The sequence below is a fragment of the Rhinoderma darwinii genome, chromosome 5 (assembly GCF_050947455.1).
Source record: "Rhinoderma darwinii isolate aRhiDar2 chromosome 5, aRhiDar2.hap1, whole genome shotgun sequence".
NCBI lineage: Eukaryota > Metazoa > Chordata > Amphibia > Anura > Rhinodermatidae > Rhinoderma > Rhinoderma darwinii.
Genome location: NC_134691.1, coordinates 37,771,768 through 37,799,426, shown reverse-complemented (window position 1 = coordinate 37,799,426; position 27,659 = coordinate 37,771,768). Strand labels below are relative to the sequence as shown.

General features: G+C 44.0%; 1 protein-coding gene across 2 annotated transcripts in view; it reads left to right on the top strand.

Moving 5' to 3' along the window:
• OXR1 (oxidation resistance 1) overlaps positions 1–27,659 on the top strand; it is a 531,616-nt gene that overhangs the window by 283,912 nt on the left and 220,045 nt on the right. For both annotated transcript variants that reach the window (XM_075825829.1, XM_075825830.1), the window contains exon 3: positions 839–1,026. In XM_075825829.1, the coding sequence (XP_075681944.1) occupies positions 839–1,026 (188 nt within the window). The remainder of the gene's footprint in view (positions 1–838; positions 1,027–27,659) is intronic.

Genomic DNA, 27,659 nt, shown 5'->3' with positions numbered 1-27,659 from the left:
TCAATCCACACCTGAGGCCAGACCTGCTCGACTGACACCATCTCCCACCAACCAGGGTGGCAGGCTCAGGAGTGGGAGAGCCTATCGCGGCCTGGTCTCTCGGAGTTAGCTCCGCCCCCTGCCCTTTATTACCTGCCCTGTGCTCTCCCTCAGTGCTTGTAATTCTTTTGGATTCCTGGCCCCACTGCTGCTTGCTCCAGCCTGCTTTTGCCGTGCTTCTGCCTTGCTGCAGTTCTGCTTGACCTGCTTGCTTGCCCTGGCTTGCTTCTGTCTCCGTGCCTGCTCGGGTGTACTCACTTCGTCCTGGTCCTGACTGTTCGTTCGCCGCCCCGTTTCCTCGTGGCGTTCCGTACTGCCCCTTCCCTTGCGTGTTCCCTGTTTGTCTTCCTGTGCACTTAGCCAGCGTAGGGACCGCCGCCCAGTTGTACCTCGTCGCCTAGGGCGGGTCGTTGCAAGTAGGCAGGGACAGGGCGGTGGGTAGATTAGGGCTCACTTTCCCTTCACCTCCTTCCTGCCATTACACCCGTATTGACAAAAGTTAGTAGACTGGATAGTCGCTTTAACTTTATTATTATGTATATTATGTAGATACTAATATAATAAATTTACTCAGTTTTAACCTTTGTTACAATGATTAACCCTTTAAAAGACCCAGGTGTATAAAGTCAAGTATTTGAGATGTTTGGACATTATATGGGATTTCCAAAATCTTTTCTGTTTTTGCTTACCATCACTTTTTAGCTTCTGTTCGTTGTAATAACCTGTTTGCCTATAATTGCTGTTTAAAACATAAAACTTTGTATGAAATTAATAAACAAACAATCTTTCTTTTCAACAGGTTGAAAAGAAAGTCCCAGTCTGTGGACATTGCCTCACCGGGATATAATCCGCTGACAGATACACCACCGCAAGCAAGTAAACCACCAATGGTTGGTAAGGCCAACTCTGAAGAGGAGCACAACAACACTGCAAATACTCAGAAACGCCACCCAAGAAGAGGAGAGCTAAAGAGAGGCTATACTATTGGTGAGTCCTTCCAAAAATGTCAAAAAACACATTTAGTTAACGTTAGGGTGTCATAGTGTTGTGGAGAACTTGGAACATCAGGCTTCAGTTGGCTTTTGGCTGGTTTTGACAAGTCTTGGACTGATGAGTCCCAAAAGAGAATAACAGTCTATAAGTGAGTTCCTTTTTGAAATATTCCTGGATCCCTAGTGGTATTTGCCCAGGCAGTATAAGATATGTGCTTTAGATAAACCAATGTTGCTAAAATTTGGACCTTAATCCTAAAAACAGCACCTGTGTTTACTTTTGTTTTTGTTTTTTTTACGTTTTTGTTATATTGGTGTTCTTCCTATTTATTGCACTAGGGCCACTATACCTTTTCTTTATGAAAACTTCCTATATATATACATATATATATATATATATATATATATATATATATACATATATATATATATATATATATATATATGTATATATATATATATATATATATATATATATATATAAAAACAAAGAAAAATCAGTACCGTTCCTTCTGTATAGGGTGCAAAAAAATTCTCGTTCAGACACTCGACCAGTGTCCCAAAATAACCAGCACACTCCTGAGGCCCCATGGACTGATTTTATACACTCCAATGACTGAGGCCCCATGGAGTAGGGCTGAAACGTCATAAAGGGTGATTAAAGTGATCCCATATATATGTGTTAACTTTGAAGTAACTAGACTTGGAGTACTCACACAGCTTGGAGTATAGGTGGAAATGATTGGACTTAGTGACAATGTTTGCTGGCACACTTATTATAGCCTGTCCAACTCCAAAATATGTGTTAAGTGTGTTCATACCTTGCATTTTCTTCTACCGGTTCTGAGTGTATTGAGTAGACCAGATTACTATATTCCCATGCAGCAAGGATTAGCAGCAGCTGTCTCTCTTATCTCTACATACACGATGCCAGCCTTGTAACTGATGTCTGCACAGGTGATATAGGAGAAAGTATTTCTGTTAAATTTGTGTGTTATTTACCTGGCTCTAAAGTTGAGCGAATTTCCCGAAATCAAATCGGCTCCAAAATTTGATGTGGTCCGAATAAATTAGATTTAGTGCAAATAAATTCACCACGAGTCGCCAGCGCCCTGGTGGCCCTTTCAGACTCTCTGATGTCTTCTAAGACTGTATCCAAGTTGGATACAGTTCTAGAAGACATCAGAGAGTCGAACAGGGCAATCGGGGCACTTGCAATACCACCCATAAAATAAACAAAATACCATACTCAACTCCCCTGGTCTTTCGTAGTGACGCCTGTGATTGGCTGCAATGGTCACATGGGACAAAACGACATTATCTCATCTGCCGGGCCTCCTGAGATTACGTAGTTTTGTCCCATATGGCTCCAGCCATCACATGGTACAAAACAACATCATCTCTGTAGGCCGTCCGGGACACGTTGATACGGGAGACCAGGAGAGTTGGTGAGTATGTTGCTTTTTTCTTACCTCCTCTTTTTCCCTCTTTTCTTATATAATCTTTAAAATGAGGCCGGCTCTCGCCAGCGGCCACCATTTTGCCAATTCCTGCTTTGAACTCCAAAAGTTGGGATCGCAGCTAATCCAAAGCTTTTGGAAACTTTGGACCAAATTAGATTTGTGCCGAATTGATTCGCTCAACTCTACCTGGTTCCAATGTTGCTTCCCTATGGGTTACTTGGGTTACTGTGTTTTTATATAGACTAGTATATATAATTTACATGTACATCATTTCCTATAATGTACCATCATTTAAAGAGACACATTTTGCCTGAGTAGTAGGATGCAGGATGCGCCAAACTAACATGTGGCATTAACTGCCATCTTAATGACATTGGGTTGTGTTAGTGTGTTATTTCGGAGCACTGCAGCATGAGTCAATCATGTTCATTGTATGGCCAGGTCCGAGTTATAGTCATAGCGCTCTAGCGGTCCATTCTTTATAATGTAGACAGCTACTACATCTAGGCCTATCTTGACAGATAAAGTAAATTTCCCATCATTCCACAGTTTTTCAGAATTTAATTAAAAGGTTCAATGCACACAGCCATATTATGGCTCCATACAAGCTTCAAACTGTTAAGAGGCGTAATAGGCTACCCGTAGAAGTCTTAGGGGCCATATTATATCGCTGTATATCTGTGATATCATTTATTTTATAGAGTTGTTTTTCTGTTGCATTCATCTAGAAAAAAAATATATGACATGCTCAATCAGGTGCCATATTACGGAGGCATTCACCTTGGAGCCACGTGGAGGGCCTACGGCGGTGTGCATGAGGTCTAACACCCTGTGATGAATATTTCAGTTTTATAAATTCAATTTGACATATGTCAAAGACTGATATTTGGCAGAGGTATTTAATTGCTGGTGTGTTAAATTCCAACAGCCATAACTTAAAAAAAAATAAAAATTGGACGTAGCTGAATGCGTTAGATAGGTTGTATTTTCCATGGCATCATTTTGGGTACATACAGTATATCATCTCGTCTAACTTTTATAAAAACATTTTATCGGGTGAATGCAAAAAAAGCATTTCAATCATTGTATTTTTTATTTACACCAATTACCGCGCAATATACATATAAGGTTACGTTTATTCTGTGGGACGTTTTGGTTGTGGCTATACCAAATTGTTTTCATTATTTTAATTTTTTATCCCACTGGGGACTATTTGTGCTTAATTATGATTTTCTCCTATAATGCATTGAAAAACCTTTGTAAACCAATGCCTTGTAGCCTGTAAGGCCATGTTAAGACGTGGCGGAATTGTTCAGCTTCAAATGTTGGTGCAGATTCGGGGCAATTACAGAACGAATCTGTACCAACATTTGCATATTTGACAGGTAATTCAGACGCTGCAGAAAACACAGCGGACTAGCCACAGACTTTAGTTTTTGCATTGAAAAATCTGCACCGCAGCCTAATTTCCGCACAGTTATTTTCTGCAACGTCTCAACTAAGTTTCCTGAAAATTTATAGAAAGAAATGTAAAAAAACGGCTGCTGCAGAATTCCACTGCGGACTGTCCGCAGCGGAATTCAACAGCAATTCAGCCACGTCTGAATGTGCCATAAGGGTATGTTCACACAAGCTATTTTCGGACATTTTTCAGGCTGTAAACGGCCAAAAAAATTGCTAAAAATCAGAAGCAGAACGCCTCCAAACATCTGCCCATTGATTTCAATGGGAAATACAGCGTTCTGTTCCGAGTTGCTAAAAAAAAGTCTGAAAATCAGGAGCTGTTTTCCCTTGAAAACAGCTCCGTATTTTCAGACGTTTTTAATTTTGTGTGTGCACATACCCTAAATGTAAAAATGACAGTCACCTATTAGATTATATCTAATGCATGTAGGACACTTGGCTTCCCAAAAAAAAAAAAAAAAGTGCACCAGTAAATATTAGTCCTTGACTTTTTGCCTTTTGTTCAATTCTGAAAGTTTCACCAAGGCATCTCCTAGTTATACCTGTATCCCAGTGAATAAGGTGGCAACCAATATGACCACCAATACAGCTCTCACTGGGGTTGTCCCCCACTTTTTTCCAGACAAATCCATCACATTGTGCAGGGATATCTCTCCTGCTAAGGCCTTATTCAGACAAGCGTATTATACGTCCGTGTGCTGTCCGTTAAAAAAATGGACAGCACACGGATCTATGCAATGCAATGGGACTATTCACACGTCCGTGGTTTTTCACGCAGCATGTGTCCGTTGCGTGAAACTCACTGCATGTTCTATTTTGGTCCGTATTTGCGGACCACGTCGGCCATTGAAGTCAATGGGTGTGTGAAAAACATGGATAGCACACCGATTACATCTGTGTGCTGTCTGTATTTTTCACGCACCAGTTGCTAAAGAAATGATGCGGGGAAAAAAAACAGGAACACTGATGCCACATGGAAAGCACACTGATACCACACGGAACTGAAACGCATGAAATACGCTCTGTTTTTCTTCGGACGCAAAATGGACATGATCGTCTAAATAAGGCCTAATGCTGCATAACTAGACTGCTTTACCACTCAGAGGTCTTTTTGTAATTAAGATTTCGGGTTCCTTTAATTTTTTTCTCATACGAATAGAATTTTGTAGCTGAAATCTATACCTGTAAAATTCCCCCAAAACGTTAATTTCCATTTTTTTACATTTTGTAACCTAAAATATTTCCTGTCAGAACAAATCCTTGTAAAAGGAGAATAAAAAGAAGCCCTTGCCATGGCCGTTTGATAAACATCCATTATGGACACCGCATGAGAGTCTGTAATGACTTTGCCTATTAGGAGAATGTCTGGGGAGTTCTGATGTGAGTGAAGTATGTCTGAGCCCCCGTACTGAGCAGGGAATTAGGTTCTGCTTGTTAAATAGTTTAATCAGAAAGGGCGAAGGTATTTTGGATGTTAGCGTTTCAATTCCTCGCTCAAAGCATATGGCAGAACGCTCAACCAACAGGTGTGATCATTTAGGAAGATTACAAGGCAAATGTCACTCGAATCCACTGCAAATTACGAAGTCAAAATTTAGCAGAGAAACTTTTAATGCACCATTTGCATCAAGCACATCGAATATATTTTATTTATACTATAGGAACAAATTATAGCTATCTTTTTCTCACAATGATGATAGTTTTTTTTTGGTGTCGGGCAAACCAAAAGGCAAAAAAGACGAGTTTCATACAAATTTGGCTTTAAGATGGGCATTTCTCTAATTTTAAGGGGTTTTCTTAGATGACCAGGGATGCAATGTGGGATTAAAATGTTGGTCAGTATAAATGATATTTAATAAAATGAAGAGATATGATCATACTACAAGCAATATAGTTATATAAAGTAGTTAACATAAAAATAAATGACAAGAAAATAAATTAAAGAGGTCAGTGCCGGACTAAAACAGATTGTATAACTGAGGCTAATGAGACTATATGGTGACATAATAAACTATCTCCTCTTGTAGATAGTGCCACACACACCCCTTGTAGATAGTGCCACACACACCCCTTGTAGATAGTGCCACACACACCCCTTGTAGATAGTGTCACACACACCCCTTGTAGATGCACTATGGGCCCCCTCATTCCCCGTAGCAGCCCTTATGGCTGCTATAGTGGTAGATCCGCCACTGGCGGCAGCTGTACCCTTCCTTCCCCCCTAGTTGCACCTGGGGCACATACCCCTCCTGACCCCCTAACTACGGCCCATTGTTATATGCATCGTTGCGTGAAGTGTATTCTTTCTCCCTGCTGTAGGTACTGTGCATACTCCGCTTTCTTATTGACAGGCAGTGAAACATCTGATTCAGAAATAATAAGCAGAGAGCACCCAATGGCTTCATCCTCTGCTAGGTTCTCTATAGATCTGACCGCACAGAGAAACACACTGCTAAAACGTTTCTTCCCACTACAGTTTCACTGGAAGAAATTGCAGAGAGAAAAGGCGCTATTCTAAGCAAGAAAAGATAATTATGAGATTGACTCCTGGTAAAATATATAAAAATATAAAAATTTATATATAAAAATATATTTAAAAAAATAAAATAACTAAAAGTAACGAAGAATAAACTTTTTCACCGTTTTTACAAAAAAATTATGTAAGCAAAAAAAAAGTTAACAAAATTGCAATCACCACGTTTGTAAAAATCCAAACGAATAAAATATTACGTTATTTAACCGGCTGGATAAAAGTTGTAGGAAAAAGAACATTCACAATTCCATAATAGATGTTTTTTGGTCACCTCGCTTCCCAAAATCAATGAAATAAAAAGTGATCAAGAAGTCTTATGTACGCCAAACACTCACAACAATTAATCAGTGCAAGTACTTGTTTTCGGTGTTTGGAGTACATACGACTTTTTGATCACTTTTTATTTCATATTTTTGGCATTGTGAATCAATTATGGCATTGTGAATTTTCTTCCTACGGCTTTCACCCAGCTTAAATGGAGCCGTGTTCGAGCAAGTGCTCCACGCTCCATTCAATGTCTATGAGAATGACGGAAACAGACACATTTTTTTGCACTTTTTACACACTTTACTTATCATTAGATCGCGGGTGCAATACACTGCAATACTGCACACTTTTTGGAGGTCAAATCCAGAAGTGGAACATGGAGACATATGATGGAAAGACATACATTTCCTTGTTTTGGATCCATTTCCAGTTCTGAAGCGATTTATCACTGTATTTACACCAATTTTCTGACCAAACACCATATATATGAAGATCCAACACCACTTTTCGGACTGATATGAATGGACTGGGCGGGAATTCTGAACGCAACTGATTTCTGAACGAATTTCGACACTGGTCTGTTGTGGTGCAGCCTGTTGATGAGTCTGTTGCACACTGCACTGGGGGAGGGACCAGCAGGCTGTTCAAATAGTGCGCCAGTATTCATAAATCCTGCTGTGTGAACAAGGCATTGTACTCGGCTGCTTCAAAAATCCCTATAGACTATGAATGGAGCGGCAGTGTGCATGCTCGACCAACGCTACATTCAATATCCTCCTCACTGCGGGGTTTGCAGTGAGGTGGAATGGAGTTTTGGTAACCCTGTTCCCACGATCAATGGAAGTCCCAAAATTATCACCTATCCTGTGGATAGTTGATCATTTATGTTTCTGGTAAAAACCGCTTTTAGGGACTAAAGGTGATGTAATTGAACAAACAAAGAAAAATAATCAATACAAACTTTGCAATAACTTTGATGGAATTTATTTATTTATTTTCAAATTCACAGATATCCCACTAACTTCTGTGGAAGTAAATGCATGTGGCTTGTGTCGCTACATTCTTATATCTTTTCTGATCTGGAGCTTTATAGACACTCAAAAAATAAAAATACAAAAGAGGTGGAAATACTGTACCAACTATCGAAAAATGGCATGCAGTAAAAATACACATTTCCATGGATAAGGTTTTGAGAGGTGGAGCCTGTCCATGTAAAGAACATGCTGTATAGACAGCAATCCGAATTTTTGTTCTAAACGTTCCTTATGTGGTCAATTCCTCCAAACATTGGCCTCCTCTTTGTATTCTCCTTAATGCCTCGCAGTCTGCCAGCACGTTTCCCAGCTTATCATAGGTGACATGTTTCTTTAAAGCAAGTTCATGGAATACAAAGTAAGAAATGATCACAGAAATGTGACTTAACAGCCAGAAGCTCTGCATCTGATCGTTCCCAGAAGTGTAATAAAATCCTATATACTTCAAGCCTAACAACCACATTTATACATTTCATTCCCTAAGTCCCCACACGACGCTGCATTTGTTGTCGTGTTCACACAATCTTTACGTAGAATAAACACATTTGTGCTAGGGGGGAATATATATTTTCTTGGGGTCACAATTCAACAAGCCATAAAGAAATGGTTTTACTTATCCCAGTAAATTGCAACTTTCCTGTCACAGGATTTATGAACAGCTAAAAAGGGCGCAAACTCTTGCAAAATTGATCAAAATCATAAATCTGGTGAAGCTATTAAGGCAGTCACAGTGTCTATTATGGCAGCCTCAATGCCCCATGATAGCAACAATGCCCTTATGACAGCCACAATGTCTCCTATGACAGCCACAATGTCCCCTATGACAGCCACAATGTCCCCTATGACAGCCACAAGGCCCTTATGACAGCCACAATGTCTCCTATGACAGTCAAAATGTCCCCTATGACAGCCACAAGGCCCTTATGCCAGTTACAGGACCCCCATGACATTCAGAGTGCCCTCTATGCAAGCCACAATGCCCCCATGACAACCATAATACCCTCGATCAGACCGCGAAGCCTCTTTTGCCAATTATAAAGCCCCCATGGCAGACACAATAGCAACATGACATCCTCAGGGCCCCTTATGCCAGCCAGATTGCCCTCCATGATAGCAACAAGGCCCATTATGCCAGCTAAAAGGCCCCAATGAAAGCTACAATGCCGCCTTGCCAGATGCAATGCCCCCATAATAGTCACAATGCCCACTCTTTATATAAGCCTAGCCTGTGCTTAGCCTCCACGCTGGCCACGCTACTTCTAAGGTTGGATTCACACGAGCACATTACGTCCGTAATGGACGGAATGTATTTTGACCGCAAGTCCCAAACCGAACACACTGCAGGAAGCCGGGCTCCTAGCATCATTGTTATGTACGATGCTAGGAGTCCCTGCCTCGCTGCCGGACAACTGTCCCGTACTGTAATCATGTTTTCAGTACGGGACAGTAGTTCCATGGAGAGGCAGGGACTCCTAGCATCATACATAACTATGATGCTAGGAGCCCGGCTCCCTGCAGTGTGTTCGGTCTGGGACTTGTGGCCGAAATACGTTCCGTCTATTACGGACGTAATGTGCTCGTGTGAATCCAGCCTTATACAACATATTATACTCACATCCGGACATTAGAAGGAGTAACATTTGTCATCCTGATGCCCATGTCTAACGACACAATTGGCCTCCACTGAGCTTACCTGGGTTCAGTGAAACTCCTTTCCTCCTGGTCCTGGCAGGCAAGCTTGTGTGCAATCATATATTTGTGCGCTTGCATGAAAACACTGCTTTGCAGTGACCAGCTGAGATCACAATTCAATGAAGAAAATAAAGATGAATCTTAATATTTTGTGGTTCAAAAATGGCATTTTACACTCCATGGAGAGGTGAGGTAACTGAGTATGGTCGGTCCATATACTTTCTATAGCCTGTACACTAGAAGAATAAAAATGCCAAATTGTGTTAAAAATTAACAGTGCTCAACCAAACCCTTCTGCCCTATTGTTGTAGCGAGCAGTGGGGGTCTCAGAATATGAACAGCTTCTAATCAAAACTTCTGACATGTCTCTATAACGTCAGAAGTTATTTAATGACAAATGCACTAAAGGCTATGTTCACCTATATAGGATTTTTTTTAAATTATAATTAAAATTGCTCAAATGTGTCTAAAATGAAAAATGGAGCAACTTTTCAATTAGTCCTGATAAAAAATTTCCAGCATTTTCATTCTGCAGCTGCTATGCAGACCTATGTGTCTCCATGGTAACAAACAATAAATAAATTCTGTGTAGTCTGATCCTGCAGTCCTACTTCATATCATCTGTCCTCTACAAACAGTACATTCAGTAATTTAGCAAGAGGTAGGGTACAGATAAAATCAGAGTATCACTGTCGATCAGACTAAAGTTTGTTTGTTGTCTATTACCATGGAGACACATACAGGGACGGCCCTAGGGGTGTGCGACCTGTGTCATTGCACAGGGCGCATCACTCCAGGAGTTGGAAGGGGGTGCTGCGCTGGCTCCCTTCCCCTGCTTCTTTCAGAAGCGCCCGGACCCGGCGACTCAGCTGCCGCCTTTCCACTTGGGCGCTTCTTCACTCAGTGACGTCGCTACCACTACCGCAGCGGCTACCAGCAGCGACACCGGGGATGAGGGTGCCCGTGACGCCACTATAGCAGAGCAGGGACGTATCTTCCTGCTCTTCTATCTACTAGCGCCACTGTAGCCCCCTGAATGAGCAGAATCCCCCTGTGGCCAGGGATTCCACTCCTTTATGGAGCGCTTGATGTCCCTGTCCATATATGGACAGTGAAATCAGGGGCAACTCCTGAAGCGGAATCCCCATCCACAGCGTTGCCGACTCTGTGACTGGGGATTCCACTCCAGGAGTAGCCCTTGACGTCACTGTCCATAAATGGCAACGCTGTGGATGCGGATACCGCTTCAGGAGTTGCCCCTGATGTCACTGTCCATATATGGACAGGGATATCAAGTGGAGCGCTCCAGGAGCAGAATCCCCGGCCACAGGGGGATTCCGCTCCTTCAGGGAGCTACAGTGGAGCTATCTACAGGAAGGGGGGTGCTATCTACAAGTGGGCTGTGTGGCACTACCTACAAGGGGGCTGTGTGGCACTACCTACAAGGGGCTGTGTGGCACTATCTACAGGGGGAATCTGTGAGTGGCGAGCTGATGGTCATTTTACTGTGAGTGGCGGGCTGATGGTCATTTTACTGTGAGTGGCAGGCTGATGTTATTTTACTGTGAGTGGGGGGGTGATGGTTATTTTACTGTGAGTGGGGGGCTGATGGTTTTCAAGTGGTTTCCACCTCTGAGCTCCAATTGAAATTAATAGGAGTGAGAAAATACCTGTGGCGCTCGTTTGGTGCTGCGTCTTTTGCATTAGCTTCAACGGCTTAAAAAAACACAAAAAAAAAAGGTCAAACAACGCTGTCAATTCAAAATCTGCTTCAAAATTCCTGAAGGAATTTCGAGGCAGGCTTTTTTTGCCTTATAAAAAAAGGTGTGTGAACATACCCTAAGAGTGGAGTGCTTGTTTTTAGCCATTTTCTGTCTTTCTCGAAACAATTTTTGGTAGGGGTACCCTGAGGAAATGTTATTTTTCCAGTGGTGCCTCGAGTCCGAAAAGGTTGGGAAACTCTGTACTAGGCTACAGGATCACGCCGGCCTACGCAAGGATCCCGTCGTGGAGCAGCTCAGCTCATCGTGGGAATGGGGCCTAGGTGAGTAAAAAATTTTTGTTTGGGAACACTGTCTACAAGGGAGAGGTGGGGGCTGTATGGCATGATCTACAAGGGGGAGGTGGGGGGATGTATGGCACTGTCTACAGGCAGGCTGTGTGGCACAATCTACAGGGGGGCACTATCTACAGGGGGGCTGTGTGTGGCAGCCAGGGGAGGGGGGCATTATAATGTGTGGGGGCCACTAAGCGGACATTATACTGTGTATACTGTGTGTGGCATTTAGGGGGCATAATACTGTGTGGGCACAATTAGAGGACAAAATACTGTGTCCTTGAAGGGGTTATTTTATATTATTAAGTATTATTATTATACTGTATGGGGGCAGTAAAGGGGCATTATACTGTGGGGGGCATTATACTGTGGGGGGCATTATACTTTTTTTATGGGGCATTTTTTTATGATGGGAGTGGGGTGCCTAAAGATTATTTCGCACAGGGCGCCATCTATCCTATGGCCGGCCCTGGACACATAGGTCTGCTTAGGAGCTATAGAAACAAAATTAAAGGAATTTTTTAACTAAAAGATGGACATAACCTTTAAATATACCCATATACACAGTAATCTATGCATTTAACAACTTGACAGAAGAGGGTGACCTTTAAAGGGGTTGTCTCATCACAGACAATCGTGGCATATCGCTAGGATATGCCAACAATATTTGATCGTCAGGGGTCCGACTGCTTTGACCCCTGTCAATAGTAAGAAGGTTTTTACAGCGTTGCTAAAGCCCTGTGCTACTTTGTCTCCTGTCAGTTCAACTCAGCCTTTCCGGGTGGCCGAAAGTAAATCTAGCAAGATTGAAGGACTAAAATACCTAAAAGAGAGTTATTAAGTAAAGCTCGGAGGCAGGAAATTATCTCCTATGCTTGAAGTATTATTTCAGTTATATTCACTTGGATTCTCATAATCAGTTAATTAGCAATGAACCCAAAAACTTCACCCAATTGATATTTCTCTTCATTAAAAGCTACGGCTGACTATATCCATCACTACAGTAGAGTTTTTTGATGCGGGAGTTAAATCGTTGGCCTTAATTTGCTTAGTTTGATACGACCTTGTTCAGTTTCTTCCTTCCTGCCAGGAGCAATAACTGATAACTTCCCGCTATGTAGGGTAATCATTGCAGAGATAAATGAATTAAGAAATTGCATTAGAAAAACGAGACTCCCTCTAGTTCAGTTAACTGGATTTATGTTATTCTATTTTTGCAAGGATTGGCGCACTGCACTAGTAAGAAACCACTGACTTCAGAAGACGTCTTCCCAAATAACTGGGGCATATTGCAACAGCAAATGTAATAAAATTAAAAGAAATCATTTTACCTCTGCAGACCTTTCCTAGGATGAGGCGAGAAAATATATCTCTATATTAATCGAAGGAAAATGTTGTGACCAGTACGGGCAGCGCCAGACAAGATATCACACAGGTGTAGGCTGCCGAGAGATGCACTGATTGAATTGTCATCGCTTAGGCAGCATATAACTTACAGTCACTGAACCGCATGTGCACAGCAGAGTCAAATAAGTCGAGGAAGAGTACTCAAAACTTAACCCCTTAGGCTAGATTCAAACGAACGTGACAGATTTACACGCGTAAAATACACGTGTAAATCTGTCCGTGTGCGTTGCTTTATTGCATCAGTGTGCTTTGCGAGTGGCATGTGTTTTTCATGCACTCGCAAAGCACTTTTTTTTTTACAATCAAATTAATGCGCAAATCACGCACCCATTGACTTGGTTTTCACGCACCCATTGACTTCGATGGACGTGTAGGTGTGTGAAAACGCACCAATATAGGACATGCAGTGAGTTTCACGCAACGCAAGCACGCTGCGTGAAAAACACTGCATGTCTGAATGGCCCCATTGAATTGCATAGGTCCGTGTGACGGCCGTTGTTTTAATGTTCGTGTGAATTAGGCCTTATTCTGATATATACGCACACACATGGCTCCCCAGAATATTAGCCTATAAGGCACAGGTGGATAAGTGATATTTGTCGATTCTGTGACTAGCCCTTTAATGTATAGTGAGAGAATGGCTGGAATCACACATGCGGTTTTCGATGCAGTTTTTGGTGCAGTTTTTGAAGCCAAAGCTAGAAATGAATCCAAAAGGAAGGAAATGTAAAAAGAAAAAACTTTTGTATCCACTTTTTTGTTTGGCTCTAAAAACTGTGTTCAAAACTGTACTAACAGCTGCCCGTGTATTTCCAGTCCTAGGGTACTTGTTGGTACGTACGGTTTTGGTGCAGTTTTTTATTGCAGTTTTTAAAGCCTCATGTAGGAGTATAATTTTTTCTGAATACTTCCCCTCCCTTTACGATCCACTCCTGGTTGTGGCATAAAAATCTGTATTTAAAAAAACTGCAACAAAACTGCACTGTGTGAACATACACTTAAGAGAAATATGGAAGACAGATGTCAAACTATGGAAACCATAAAGTAGTAATTATTAATTGGGGGCAAGAGTTGGCAACCTGATTAATTCTTTTTTTAGGACAATTTATCAAAAAACCACGGACTGACAACATTTTTTACGAGCAAATTGGAAAACCATAATGAGTCATAAATATTATAAATAGTATATGTCTATAGCTTGGAATAATGATATGAACTCTCCAGTTGTTTACGGATGGTTGGCAACCCTAATGCCTCATGCACACGACCGTGTATGCCGGCCGGGTCCCGTCCATGATCCGTGTAAAGATAGGACATGTTCTATCTTTCCACGGATTGGAAACTTGGGTCCGTTTTCACTGACCTGAATTATCCGCTAGAGTGAATGGGTCCGTAAAAAAACTTTCGGGTGCAACTCGGATGCCATGAAAAATGGCCTGAGTGGCACTCGGTCGTTTGCAACGGGAATAATTGGGGCACTTGGGCGATGCAAAGTGTAGTCCAGACTGTGCAGCAGATTGTGATTGGCTGACTGGGTCACTTAGTTGTCCCTGTGAAAGACTTATCATTATGCCGGACCAGTACACCGAGGAGTGCTGGGGAGCGGACATGGACCGAACATCGGCAGCCGGGCTGGAGCATAATTGTAAAGGTAAGTATAGTGAAAATCCTATTTTATTTTCATTTCAGCTGCCGGGCATCCATTCTATACACCAGAATGATGATTCTCACTGCTGCAAAAGCCTTCATGGCGCTGTATGTTAGTTTAATACAAAGTAACCAATGTCTCCACAAATTCTTAATACAGGTCCCCCTAGAGAGGAGTCTGCAGCCATCCTGCCAGGAAAATGTGTAACAAGTCAGCCACCTAGTGGCTGTATAATTTGTATCTAACATAAAATATAAAAGCTGGTGTTAATACAAGCAATTATTTACTACATAGACCTGTATAGCACTAGGCCCAGAATTAAATATATTTGGCAGATAAAATATACGTAAACAGGGGTGGAAAAGTTTATAACCCGGCACTGTGATAAATCTCCATGCAGCTTTATCACAGGACTCGTGTATGGCAATTCCCACCACTGCTGGATAGTTAGAAAGACATGGTCGTGCTCTATCATGGGCTATTAGACAGCACACGGCCCTACATTTTTCCTTCACAGGGTCCCACTTCTGTCACCATCTGCTCCTGACCTGGCACTTGGATAGCAGTTTTTTGCTGCTAGCCACCAAAGACCTACAGGAGGCGACAACACAATACTAAAGTGTCCTACAAATTACAATGTATTGAAAATGCGTCCGTTGTTGATTCTACGCGTTTTGGACAAAAGTTGGTCAAAAATGAGGTTTTACGTCAGGCCACCTCACATATCATTTATGAATGTGATTTATAGCATGATGAGGGAGATTTATTAATACTGATGCACTGGGCAATGCTTCAGTATCTCTACCCCATGCAGTGTGTTCCAGATCTATCGACAGAACGCATCTCCTGTTCATGAATCTGGCTTAGGCTAGATATAACCGCGGGTCAGACCAGGCCTTGTTTTTTGCCAAGTAGTAAAATGTTAATAAATAAGTTGTGCTTGGCGCAAATCTGAAATCCCGCCCATCTTTACTGACACATTCGGATGTGTCGGAAAATGTGGCACAGGAACTTTAGAAGTATGATGCCCAGCCCAATGCCATATTTTCAAATTTTTTTAAGATACAAAACTGATTCAAATACATAGGTAAATCTGCTCCGCTATGAATATTTTCCATACAGTCCTAGTAGATCACAGATGAACATTAAATGGACACTAACTTTTTAAACAATTTATACTAATCTAATAGTATACTTCATATAGATCAAATTTGTAATTTACTTACTGTTATAATTTAGTTGTTTTATACATGCAAATTTTGTGTAAAATTAATGCCACTAGGTGTCTCCCTTCATTTGATCTGCTGTCCACCCCTGTTGTCAAGCAAAGTCCATCCCTGGTTACAGACATGCTGCAGAAGGTGGGGGGGTGTCTCTTCACTGCCTGCCTATACAAGTCAATAGAGAGGAGAGGTGGAGCAGGAAGAGGGAGAAGAGAGAGTGAGTCAGCAACAGACACGCTGTATACAAGTCTATGGTGAGCAGGGAGAAGAAGCAGGAGCAGAGTGAGAAAGACACAGGATGCTGGTAAGATTTCTATGTCACCCCAGTGCTGGATTCTGAGCTACACTACTCATTATTGCTGTATAATCTCCTCCATACTGCTGCAGCTTCTATATATACTGTATATATGTGATAGATAGAGATAGGAGAGCAGGATTCTCCTCTCCTATGCGTGCAGTGTATAGAAGATATGATAGCAGTTAGGCTCCGCCTGCTACCTCAGAGTAAACTAAGAATTAGAGATAGAGCCTGCAGAGGGGAAAATTGCTAAAAAATACCACAAACATAATGACCAGAAATAGTTGTATTCCTCATGTACACACATATGACAGCTTGTTCTGAAAAGTCACCTGCAACGTTAGGTACTCTTTAAGTGGGGTTCACTAGGGGTAGCTACTTTGACACAATAATTGCAGGGCAATGTACATGACACAGTCAATCCTTGTGTTATGCTCCGCCCCCTCAGGCCCTGCACTACGTATATCATAATGTATCAGTTTTACCTGGAATGTTCTCCCCTTAAGGACACAGCTAATTTCAGTTTTTTCATTTTTGTTTTTTCCTCCCCGCCTTCCAAAACCCATAACTTTTTTATTTCTTCCTTGACATGACGGCTTGTTTTTTGCGGGACAAGTTGTAGTTTTTCATGGCACCATTTATTGTACCGCATAATGCACTGGGAAGCTGAAAAGCAATATTTGTGGGGTAAAATGGGCAAAAATCAGCGATTACGCCATATTTTGGGCAGTTTTGTTTTTACGGCGTCCATGAGGCGGTAAAAACGACATATTCACCTTGTTCTACAGGTTGATACGATTACGGCGATACCAAATTTATGTTTTGTTTTATATTTTACCACTTTTAAAGAATAAAACTATTTGTTTAAAAAAACAACTTATTTTTTGTGTCGCCATGTTCTGAGAGCCATAACTTTTTTATTTTTCCATCAATTTAGTGATGTGAGGGTTTGGATTTTGCGGGGCGAGCTGTTTTGGGTACATGTGACTTTTTGATTACTTTTTATTCCTTTTTTTTTTTAGACCTAAGATGATCAAAAAACAGCAGTTTGCATGTTTTATACATATTATTTTTACGGCGTTCGCCGAGCAGGTTAAATAACGCTATATTGTGATAGTTCTGACTTTTACGGCCGTTGAGATACCAGTTAAATTAACTTTTATTGCTTTAGGTAAAAAAGGGGGGTTTTTTGAACTTTAAATTTTTTTTCTGGGAACATTATAAAAAACTTGAACTGTTTTTTACTTTTTATCTTAGTCCCATTAGGGGGCTTGAGCCAGCGATCGTTGGATCGCTTGCATGATATACTGCAATACTAATGTATTGCAGTATATCGTGATACTGACAGTCTCCTTTGAAGCCCCGACAGAGGCAGGGATTCAAAGGAGTACAAAGATGGCAGGCCTGGGGGCCTTCATTAGGCCCCCAGGCTTCCATGACAACCATAGTCACCGGCCGATCCCGTCGCGGGGGGCGCGATGGAGTGTTTGAGGGGGCGCCCACCTGATTCTTATAATTTATATGCCGCAGTCGCGATTGACTGCAGCATTTAAGGTGTTAAACAGGCGGAATTAAAGTGATCTTTGATTCCGCCCATTGCAGTGAGGTGGCGGCTGTGTGTAACACAGCCGTCACCCGCTGAGTATGGAGCGAGCTCAGCCCGTGAGCCCGCTCCATACTTCCCCATAACATCCATCCCGTACATGTACGTGCTATGTCGTTAAGGGATTAAATGGCATCAATTTAGTTTTGACTACAGAGAACCATTTGAAGTCTTTCTCCAGAATGATCCATCTTTCATATATGACTCTTGACTATTCAGGATTTCTGCAATTATCTTCGTCCACCTTGCTGCTGGTCGTCTTATACCTCTTGATTATTTTCTCCAATGAGCTGTGCTCATAAATACGTTCAAAATAAATTCATACTTCAGTTTGGTCATTTGAGCTTGTAGTGGAAGTAATTCTCAAAAGTCCAAAAATATCAAAATATTAAAATTACCTCCTGCATAGTCAGAGAGCAACAATTGCCCAACGTGAGCCATGAAAATAAAGTGCTTTTATTCCTCTGGGCGCCGTATGCAACTAAGCACTAAAGAGTCCTGCATTTGCAGTGGGCAGACTTAGGCAACATGGGTATGTTTGAAAAACTATCATCCTTCCTTATATAGCGGTATTAGCGGTTTGGAAGGCGAAAATGCGATGACAGACAGGCTCCCATAGCTCCCATAGGAAAGCATTGAGCACCTGAGTTCCGGTTTACTGAAAAGCACAGTGATTCCAGACAGGTCAGAGTGAAGATCACGTGGCCGGCACTGGACCTGAAAACGACACGATGCAGGGATAGGTAAGTATTTCTGCACACAGCACCCCGCTGACACACCAATGTATAAATGGAGGGGGCAATAAGATAAAAAAGTGGAGTGCTTCTTTAACTTCCAATGCTTCACACAAGAGTTTTGAATGGTGACTGTGATAAGACAATTTTTATATCAATCTCATTATTTGAGATATATAGACCTGCTCTAATAATAATCACCAGGGAGATAAATCAAGGTGTAAATATGAATTGCATTACTTTAAAAAAAATAAAAATAAAGAGACCATGATTATTAACATTATGAGCGTTATACAGAATATATTGAAGATATTTCTTTAATGTGTAGAACACGTGAAGGGAGGACTGGTTACACCACCGAGGCGATGCTTTGTTTATTTGGTCTGGTATATTATCAGATTTCTTAGGAAAATGATCACAGCTTCGTTCTTGTTGATTATATGAACATTAAAAGGTTTGATGCGCAATTACAGCGGTGAAAATGGGTCTATTTATTCCATCAGTCGTCTTGTATTGTCCCACAAGTTTAAGTTAACTACAACCCCTAGTAGAACATGTTACTGATATGTGGCCTGGCCTTATTGGGAGACCATAAAAAAAGGCCAAAACACTTGATCTAAGAAGAGCCCCTTTAGCAGTTATTCGGGCAACCATTGGTTGTCATATCACAATGGCAACTGCTAATTCACAGCTGGTTAGTACACATAGCCTATAAATGAAAAAATTCTGTCTGCCTGCAGCCGTGACTAGGAGGACATCATAGCGTATGTTTTTATATTGCTACCATTTATTTCAATGGGACCTATAGAAATCTGTATGCAGTAGACCCCCCATTGTGGTAGCTAAAAGCAGTCAGAATTTATCATTTAGCTATATGGCTTTGTGATGGAAAACAAGGGTTTTAAATCCCCTAAACAGGTGCGCCAACCCCTATAAAGATATGATATAAATGAGGTCCTATCGAGTTTCCATTGTGAGACATCTATTCTTCATCCCAGCCCTATAGAGCGGTCCGGAGTCCCCCTCTTTGAGACTCTGGTTGCAGATAGTAGAGGATTTAGGTTGCATCTAACTTCTCTAGTCTATAGTTGCCAAGAAGCGTTTTACAAGTCCTGGCACTATTGGCAAGTGTTCCAAAACACAGCTGAATACAAAACGATTCTGACCCAGTGTGGGCCTGGTTCTCATGGTCCATTCCTGTCCGCCGGGGGGAGGGGTGGGGACGGGTGGTTTGCGACAGGTGAATCCCACCCTCCCTCTCTTCCCTCTTCTTTTCCCCAAATTTTTTTTTTTCTCTCTCGCGCACTCTCTCACTCTGTCTCTTTCTCATTTTCTACACCCCACCCCTCCTTTTATGCATCTTCCAAATTGTGTGAGATTACACTTGTATGTAACACATATGTTGAGTCTGCGAGCCCATAAAATGCTTTGTATTTGTGATGCCGTCCCCCTTTTTTCAGGGTCCACTTCCCTCCGTCCCCCCTCCCTTATTGATTTCTTAACTTATTTTTCACTATGTTTTTGAAAATGCTAAATAAAGAATAAAAAAAAAGATAAGATATGAAATTAAACAACACATAATTTTTGACTTATTTATAGTAAATAATGGAGTGTATGAGTAACTGGCACTGTATATCATGGGGCATTCTGCTGAGACTGTATATCATGGGGCATTCTGCTGAGACTGTATATCAGGGGGCATTCTGCTGAGACTGTATATCAGGGGGCATTCTGCGGAGACTGTATATCAGGGGGCATTCTGCGGAGACTGTATATCATGGGGCATTCTGCTGAGACTGTATATCAGGGGGCATTCTGCGGAGACTGTATATCAGGGAGCATTCTGCGGAGACTGTATATCATGGGGCATTCTGCTGAGACTGTATATCAGGGGGCATTCTGCTGAGACTGTATATCAGGGGGCATTCTGCTGAGACTGCATATCAGGGGGCATTCTGCTGAGACTGTATATCAGGGGGCATTCTGCTGAGACTGTATATCAGGGGGCATTCTGCGGAGACTATATCAGGGGGCATTCTGCTGAGACTGTATATTAGGGGGTATTCTGCTGAGACTGTATATCAGGGGGCATTCTGTGGAGACTGTATATCAGGGGGCATTCTGCTGAGACTGTATATTAGGGGGCATTCTGCTGAGACTGCATATCAGGGGGCATTCTGCTGAGACTGTATATCAGGGGGCATTCTGCGGAGACTGTATATCAGGGGGCATTCTGCTGAGACTGTATATCAGGGGGCATTCTGCTGAGACTGTATATCAGGGGGCATTCTGCTGAGACTGCATATCAGGGGGCATTCTGCTGAGACTGTATATCAGGGGGCATTCTGCTGAGACTGTATATCAGGGGGCATTCTGTGGAGACTGTATATCAGGGGGCATTCTGCTGAGACTGTATATCAGGGGGCATTCTGCTGAGACTGTATATCAGGGGGCATTCTGCGGAGACTGTATATTAGGGGGCATTCTGCTGAGACTGTATATCAGGGGGCATTCTGCTGAGACTGTATATCAGGGGGCATTCTGCTGAGACTGCATATCAGGGGGCATTCTGCTGAGACTGCATATCAGGGGGCATTCTGCTGAGACTGCATATCAGGGGGCATTCTGCTGAGACTGCATATCAGGGGGCATTCTGCTGAGACTGTATATCAGGGGGCATTCTGTGGAGACTGTATATCAGGGGGCATTCTGCGGAGACTGTATATCAGGGGGCATTCTGTGGAGACTGTATATCAGGGGGCATTCTGCGGAGACTGTATATCAGGGGGCATTCTGCGGAGACTATATCAGGGGGCATTCTGCTGAGACTGTAAATCAGGGGGCATTCTGCTGAGACTGTATATCAGGGGGCATTCTGCTGAGACTGCATATCAGGGGGCATTCTGCTGAGACTGTATATCAGGAGGCATTATGCGGAGACTGTATATCAGGGAGCATTCTGCGGAGACTGTATATTAGGGGGCATTCTGCTGAGACTGTATATCATGGGGCATTCTGCTGAGACTGCATATCAGGGGGCATTCTGCTGAGACTGTATATCAGGGGGCATTCTGCTGAGACTGTATATCATGGGGCATTCTGCTGAGACTGCATATCAGGGGGCATTCTGCTGAGACTGTATATCAGGGGGCATTCTGCTGAGACTGTATATCAGGGGGCATTCTGCGGAGACTGTATATCATGGGGCATTCTGCTGACACTGTATATCAGGGGGCATTCTGCTGAGACTGTATATCAGGGGGCATTCTGTGGAAACTGTATATCAGGGGGCATTCTGCGGAGACTGTATATCATGGGGCATTCTGCTGAGACTGTATATCAGGGGGCATTCTGCTGAGACTGTATATCAGGGGGCATTCTGCTGAGACTGTATATCAGGGGGCATTCTGCGGAGACTGTATATCATGGGGCATTCTGCTGACACTGTATATCAGGGGGCATTCTGTGGAGACTGTATATCAGGGGGCATTCTGCGGAGACTGTATATCATGGGGCATTCTGCTGACACTGTATATCAGGGGGCATTCTGCTGAGACTGTATATCAGGGGGCATTCTGTGGAGACTGTATATCAGGGGGCATTCTGCGGAGACTGTATATCAGGGGGCATTCTGCTGAGACTGTATATCAGGGGGCATTCTGCTGAGACTGTATATCAGGGGACATTCTGCTGAGACTGTATATCAGGGGGCATTCTGCTGAGACTGTATATCATGGGGCATTCTGCTGAGACTGCATATCAGGGGGCATTCTGCTGAGACTGTATATCAGGGGGCATTCTGCTGAGACTGTATATCAGGGGGCATTCTGCGGAGACTGTATATCATGGGGCATTCTGCTGAGACTGTATATCAGGGGGCATTCTGCGGAGACTGTATATCAGGGGGCATTCTGCTGAGACTGCATATCAGGGGCATTCTGCGGAGACTGTATATCGGGGGCATTCCACGGAGACTGTATATCAGGGGGCATTCTGCTGAGACTGTATATCAGGGAGCATTCTGCTGAGACTGTATATCAGGGGGCATTCTGCTGAGACTGCATATCAGGGGGCATTCTGCTGAGACTGCATATCAGGGGGCATTCTGCGGAGACTGTATATCAGGGGGCATTCTGCTGAGACTGTATATCAGGGGGCATTCTGCTGAGACTGTATATCAGGGGGCATTCTGCGGAGACTGTATATCATGGGGCATTCTGCTGACACTGTATATCAGGGGGCATTCTGTGGATACTGTATATCAGGGGGCATTCTGCGGAGACTGTATATCATGGGGCATTCTGCTGAGACTGTATATCAGGGGGCATTCTGCTGAGACTGTATATCAGGGGGCATTCTGCTGAGACTGTATATCAGGGGGCATTCTGTGGAGACTGTATATCAGGGGGCATTCTGCTGAGACTGTATATCAGGGGGCATTCTGCTGAGACTGTATATCAGGGGGCATTCTGCTGAGACTGTATATCAGGGGGCATTCTGCTGAGACTGCATATCAGGGGGCATTCTGCTGAGACTGCATATCAGGGGGCATTCTGCTGAGACTGCATATCAGGGGGCATTCTGCTGAGACTGCATATCAGGGGGCATTCTGCTGAGACTGCATATCAGGGGGCATTCTGCTGAGACTGCATATCAGGGGGCATTCTGCTGAGACTGTATATCAGGGGGCATTCTGCGGAGACTGTATATCAGGGGGCATTCTGTGGAGACTGTATATCAGGGGGCATTCTGCGGAGACTGTATATCAGGGGGCATTCTGTGGAGACTGTATATCAGGGGGCATTCTGTGGAGACTGTATATCAGGGGGCATTCTGCTGAGACTGTATATCAGGGGGCATTCTGCTGAGACTGTATATCAGGGGGCATTCTGCGGAGACTGTATATCATGGGGCATTCTGCTGACACTGTATATCAGGGGGCATTCTGTGGAGACTGTATATCAGGGGGCATTCTGCGGAGACTGTATATCATGGGGCATTCTGCTGACACTGTATATCAGGGGGCATTCTGCTGAGACTGTATATCAGGGGGCATTCTGCTGAGACCGTATATCAGGGGGCATTCTGCGGAGACTGTATATCAGGGGGCATTCTGCTGAGACTGTATATCAGGGGACATTCTGCTGAGACTGTATATCAGGGGGCATTCTGCGGAGACTGTATATCAGGGGGCATTCTGCTGAGACTGCATATCAGGGGCATTCTGCGGAGACTGTATATCAGGGGGCATTCTGCTGAGACCGTATATCAGGGGGCATTCTGCGGAGACTGTATATCAGGGGGCATTCTGCTGAGACAGTATATCAGGGGACATTCTGCTGAGACTGTATATCAGGGGGCATTCTGCGGAGACTGTATATCAGGGGGCATTCTGCTGAGACTGCATATCAGGGGGCATTCTGCTGAGACTGCATATCAGGGGGCATTCTGCTGAGACTGTATATCAGGAGGCATTATGCGGAGACTGTATATCAGGGAGCATTCTGCGGAGACTGTATATCATGGGGCATTCTGCTGAGACTGTATATCAGGGGGCATTCTGCTGAGACTGTATATCAGGGGGCATTCTGTGGAGACTGTATATCAGGGGGCATTCTGTGGAGACTGTATATCAGGGGGCATTCTGCTGAGACTGTATATCATGGGGCATTCTGCTGAGACTGCATATCAGGGGGCATTCTGCTAAGACTGTATATCAGGGAGAATTCTGCGGAGACTGTATATCAGGGGGCATTCTGCAGAGACTGTATATCATGGGGCATTCTGCTGACACTGTATATCAGGGGGCATTCTGCTGAGACTGTATATCAGGGGGCATTCTGCTGAGACTGTATATCAGGGGGCATTCTGCGGAGACTGTATATCAGGGGGCATTCTGCTGAGACTGTATATCAGGGGGCATTCTGCTGAGACTGTATATCAGGGGCATTCTGCGGAGACTGTACATCAGGGGGCATTCTGCTGAGACTGTATATTAGGGGGCATTCTGCTGAGAATGTATATCAGGGGGCATTCTGCGGAGACTGTATATCAGGGGGCATTCTGCTGAGACTGTATATCAGGGGGCATTCTGCTGAGACTGTATATCAGGGGACATTCTGCTGAGACTGTATATCAGGGGGCATTCTGCGGAGACTGTATATCAGGGGGCATTCTGCTGAGACTGCATATCAGGGGCATTCTGCGGAGACTGTATATCGGGGGCATTCCGCGGAGACTGTATATCAGGGGGCATTCTGCTGAGACTGTATATCAGGGGGCATTCTGCTGAGACTGCATATCAGGGGGCATTCTGCTGAGACTGTATATCAGGGGGCATTCTGCTGAGACTGTATATCAGGGGGCATTCTGCTGAGACTGTATATCAGGGGGCATTCTGCTGAGATTGTATATCAGGGGGCATTCTGCTGAGACTGTATATCAGGGGGCATTCTGCTGAGACTGTATATCAGGGGGCATTCTGCTGAGACTGTATATCAGGGGGCATTCTGCTGAGACTGTATATCAGGGGGCATTCTGTGGAGACTGTATATCAGGGGGCATTCTGCTGAGACTGTATATCAGGGGGCATTCTGCTGAGACTGTATATCAGGGGGCATTCTGCGGAGACTGTATATCAGGGGGCATTCTGCGGAGACTATATCAGGGGGCATTCTGCTGAGACTGTATATCAGGGGGCATTCTGCTGAGACTGTATATCAGGAGGCATTATGCGGAGACTGTATATCAGGGAGCATTCTGCGGAGACTGTATATCAGGGGGTATTCTGCTGAGACTGTATATCATGGGGCATTCTGCTGAGACTGCATATCAGGGGGCATTCTGCTGAGACTGTATATCAGGGGGCATTCTGCTGAGACTGTATATCATGGGGCATTCTGCTGAGACTGCATATCAGGGGGCATTCTGCTGAGACTGTATATCAGGGGGCATTCTGCTGAGACTGTATATCAGGGGGCATTCTGCTGAGACTGTATATCAGGGGGCATTCTGCTGAGACTGTATATCAGGGGGCATTCTGTGGAGACTGTATATCAGGGGGCATTCTGCGGAGACTGTATATCATGGGGCATTCTGCTGAGACTGTATATCAGGGGGCATTCTGCTGAGACTGTATATCAGGGGGCATTCTGCTGAGACTGTATATCAGGGGGCATTCTGCGGAGACTGTATATCATGGGGCATTCTGCTGACACTGTATATCAGGGGGCATTCTGTGGAGACTGTATATCAGGGGGCATTCTGCGGAGACTGTATATCATGGGGCATTCTGCTGAGACTGTATATCAGGGGGCATTCTGCTGAGACTGCATATCAGGGGGCATTCTGCTGAGACTGCATATCAGGGGGCATTCTGCTGAGACTGCATATCAGGGGGCATTCTGCTGAGACTGCATATCAGGGGGCATTCTGCTGAGACTGCATATCAGGGGGCATTCTGCTGAGACTGTATATCAGGGGGCATTCTGCGGAGACTGTATATCAGGGGGCATTCTGCTGAGACTGTATATCAGGGGGCATTCTGCTGAGACTGTATATCAGGGGGCATTCTGCGGAGACTGTATATCATGGGGCATTCTGCTGACACTGTATATCAGGGGGCATTCTGTGGAGACTGTATATCAGGGGGCATTCTGCGGAGACTGTATATCATGGGGCATTCTGCTGACACTGTATATCAGGGGGCATTCTGCTGAGACTGTATATCAGGGGGCATTCTGTGGAGACTGTATATCAGGGGGCATTCTGCGGAGACTGTATATCAGGGGGCATTCTGCTGAGACTGTATATCAGGGGGCATTCTGCTGAGACTGTATATCAGGGGCATTCTGCGGAGACTGTACATCAGGGGGCATTCTGCTGAGACTGTATATTAGGGGGCATTCTGCTGAGAATGTATATCAGGGGGCATTCTGCGGAGACTGTATATCAGGGGGCATTCTGCTGAGACTGTATATCAGGGGGCATTCTGCTGAGACTGTATATCAGGGGACATTCTGCTGAGACTGTATATCAGGGGGCATTCTGCGGAGACTGTATATCAGGGGGCATTCTGCTGAGACTGCATATCAGGGGCATTCTGCGGAGACTGTATATCGGGGGCATTCCGCGGAGACTGTATATCAGGGGGCATTCTGCTGAGACTGTATATCAGGGGGCATTCTGCTGAGACTGCATATCAGGGGGCATTCTGCTGAGACTGTATATCAGGGGGCATTCTGCTGAGACTGTATATCAGGGGGCATTCTGCTGAGACTGTATATCAGGGGGCATTCTGCTGAGATTGTATATCAGGGGGCATTCTGCTGAGACTGTATATCAGGGGGCATTCTGCTGAGACTGTATATCAGGGGGCATTCTGCTGAGACTGTATATCAGGGGGCATTCTGCTGAGACTGTATATCAGGGGGCATTCTGTGGAGACTGTATATCAGGGGGCATTCTGCTGAGACTGTATATCAGGGGGCATTCTGCTGAGACTGTATATCAGGGGGCATTCTGCGGAGACTGTATATCAGGGGGCATTCTGCGGAGACTATATCAGGGGGCATTCTGCTGAGACTGTATATCAGGGGGCATTCTGCTGAGACTGTATATCAGGAGGCATTATGCGGAGACTGTATATCAGGGAGCATTCTGCGGAGACTGTATATCAGGGGGTATTCTGCTGAGACTGTATATCAGGGGGCATTCTGCGGAGACTGTATATCAGGGGGCATTCTGCTGAGACTGCATATCAGGGGCATTCTGCGGAGACTGTATATCGGGGGCATTCCGCGGAGACTGTATATCAGGGGGCATTCTGCTGAGACTGTATATCAGGGGGCATTCTGCTGAGACTGCATATCAGGGGGCATTCTGCTGAGACTGTATATCAGGGGGCATTCTGCTGAGACTGTATATCAGGGGGCATTCTGCTGAGACTGTATATCAGGGGGCATTCTGCTGAGATTGTATATCAGGGGGCATTCTGCTGAGACTGTATATCAGGGGGCATTCTGCTGAGACTGTATATCAGGGGGCATTCTGCTGAGACTGTATATCAGGGGGCATTCTGTGGAGACTGTATATCAGGGGGCATTCTGCTGAGACTGTATATCAGGGGGCATTCTGCTGAGACTGTATATCATGGGGCATTCTGCTGAGACTGCATATCAGGGGGCATTCTGCTGAGACTGTATATC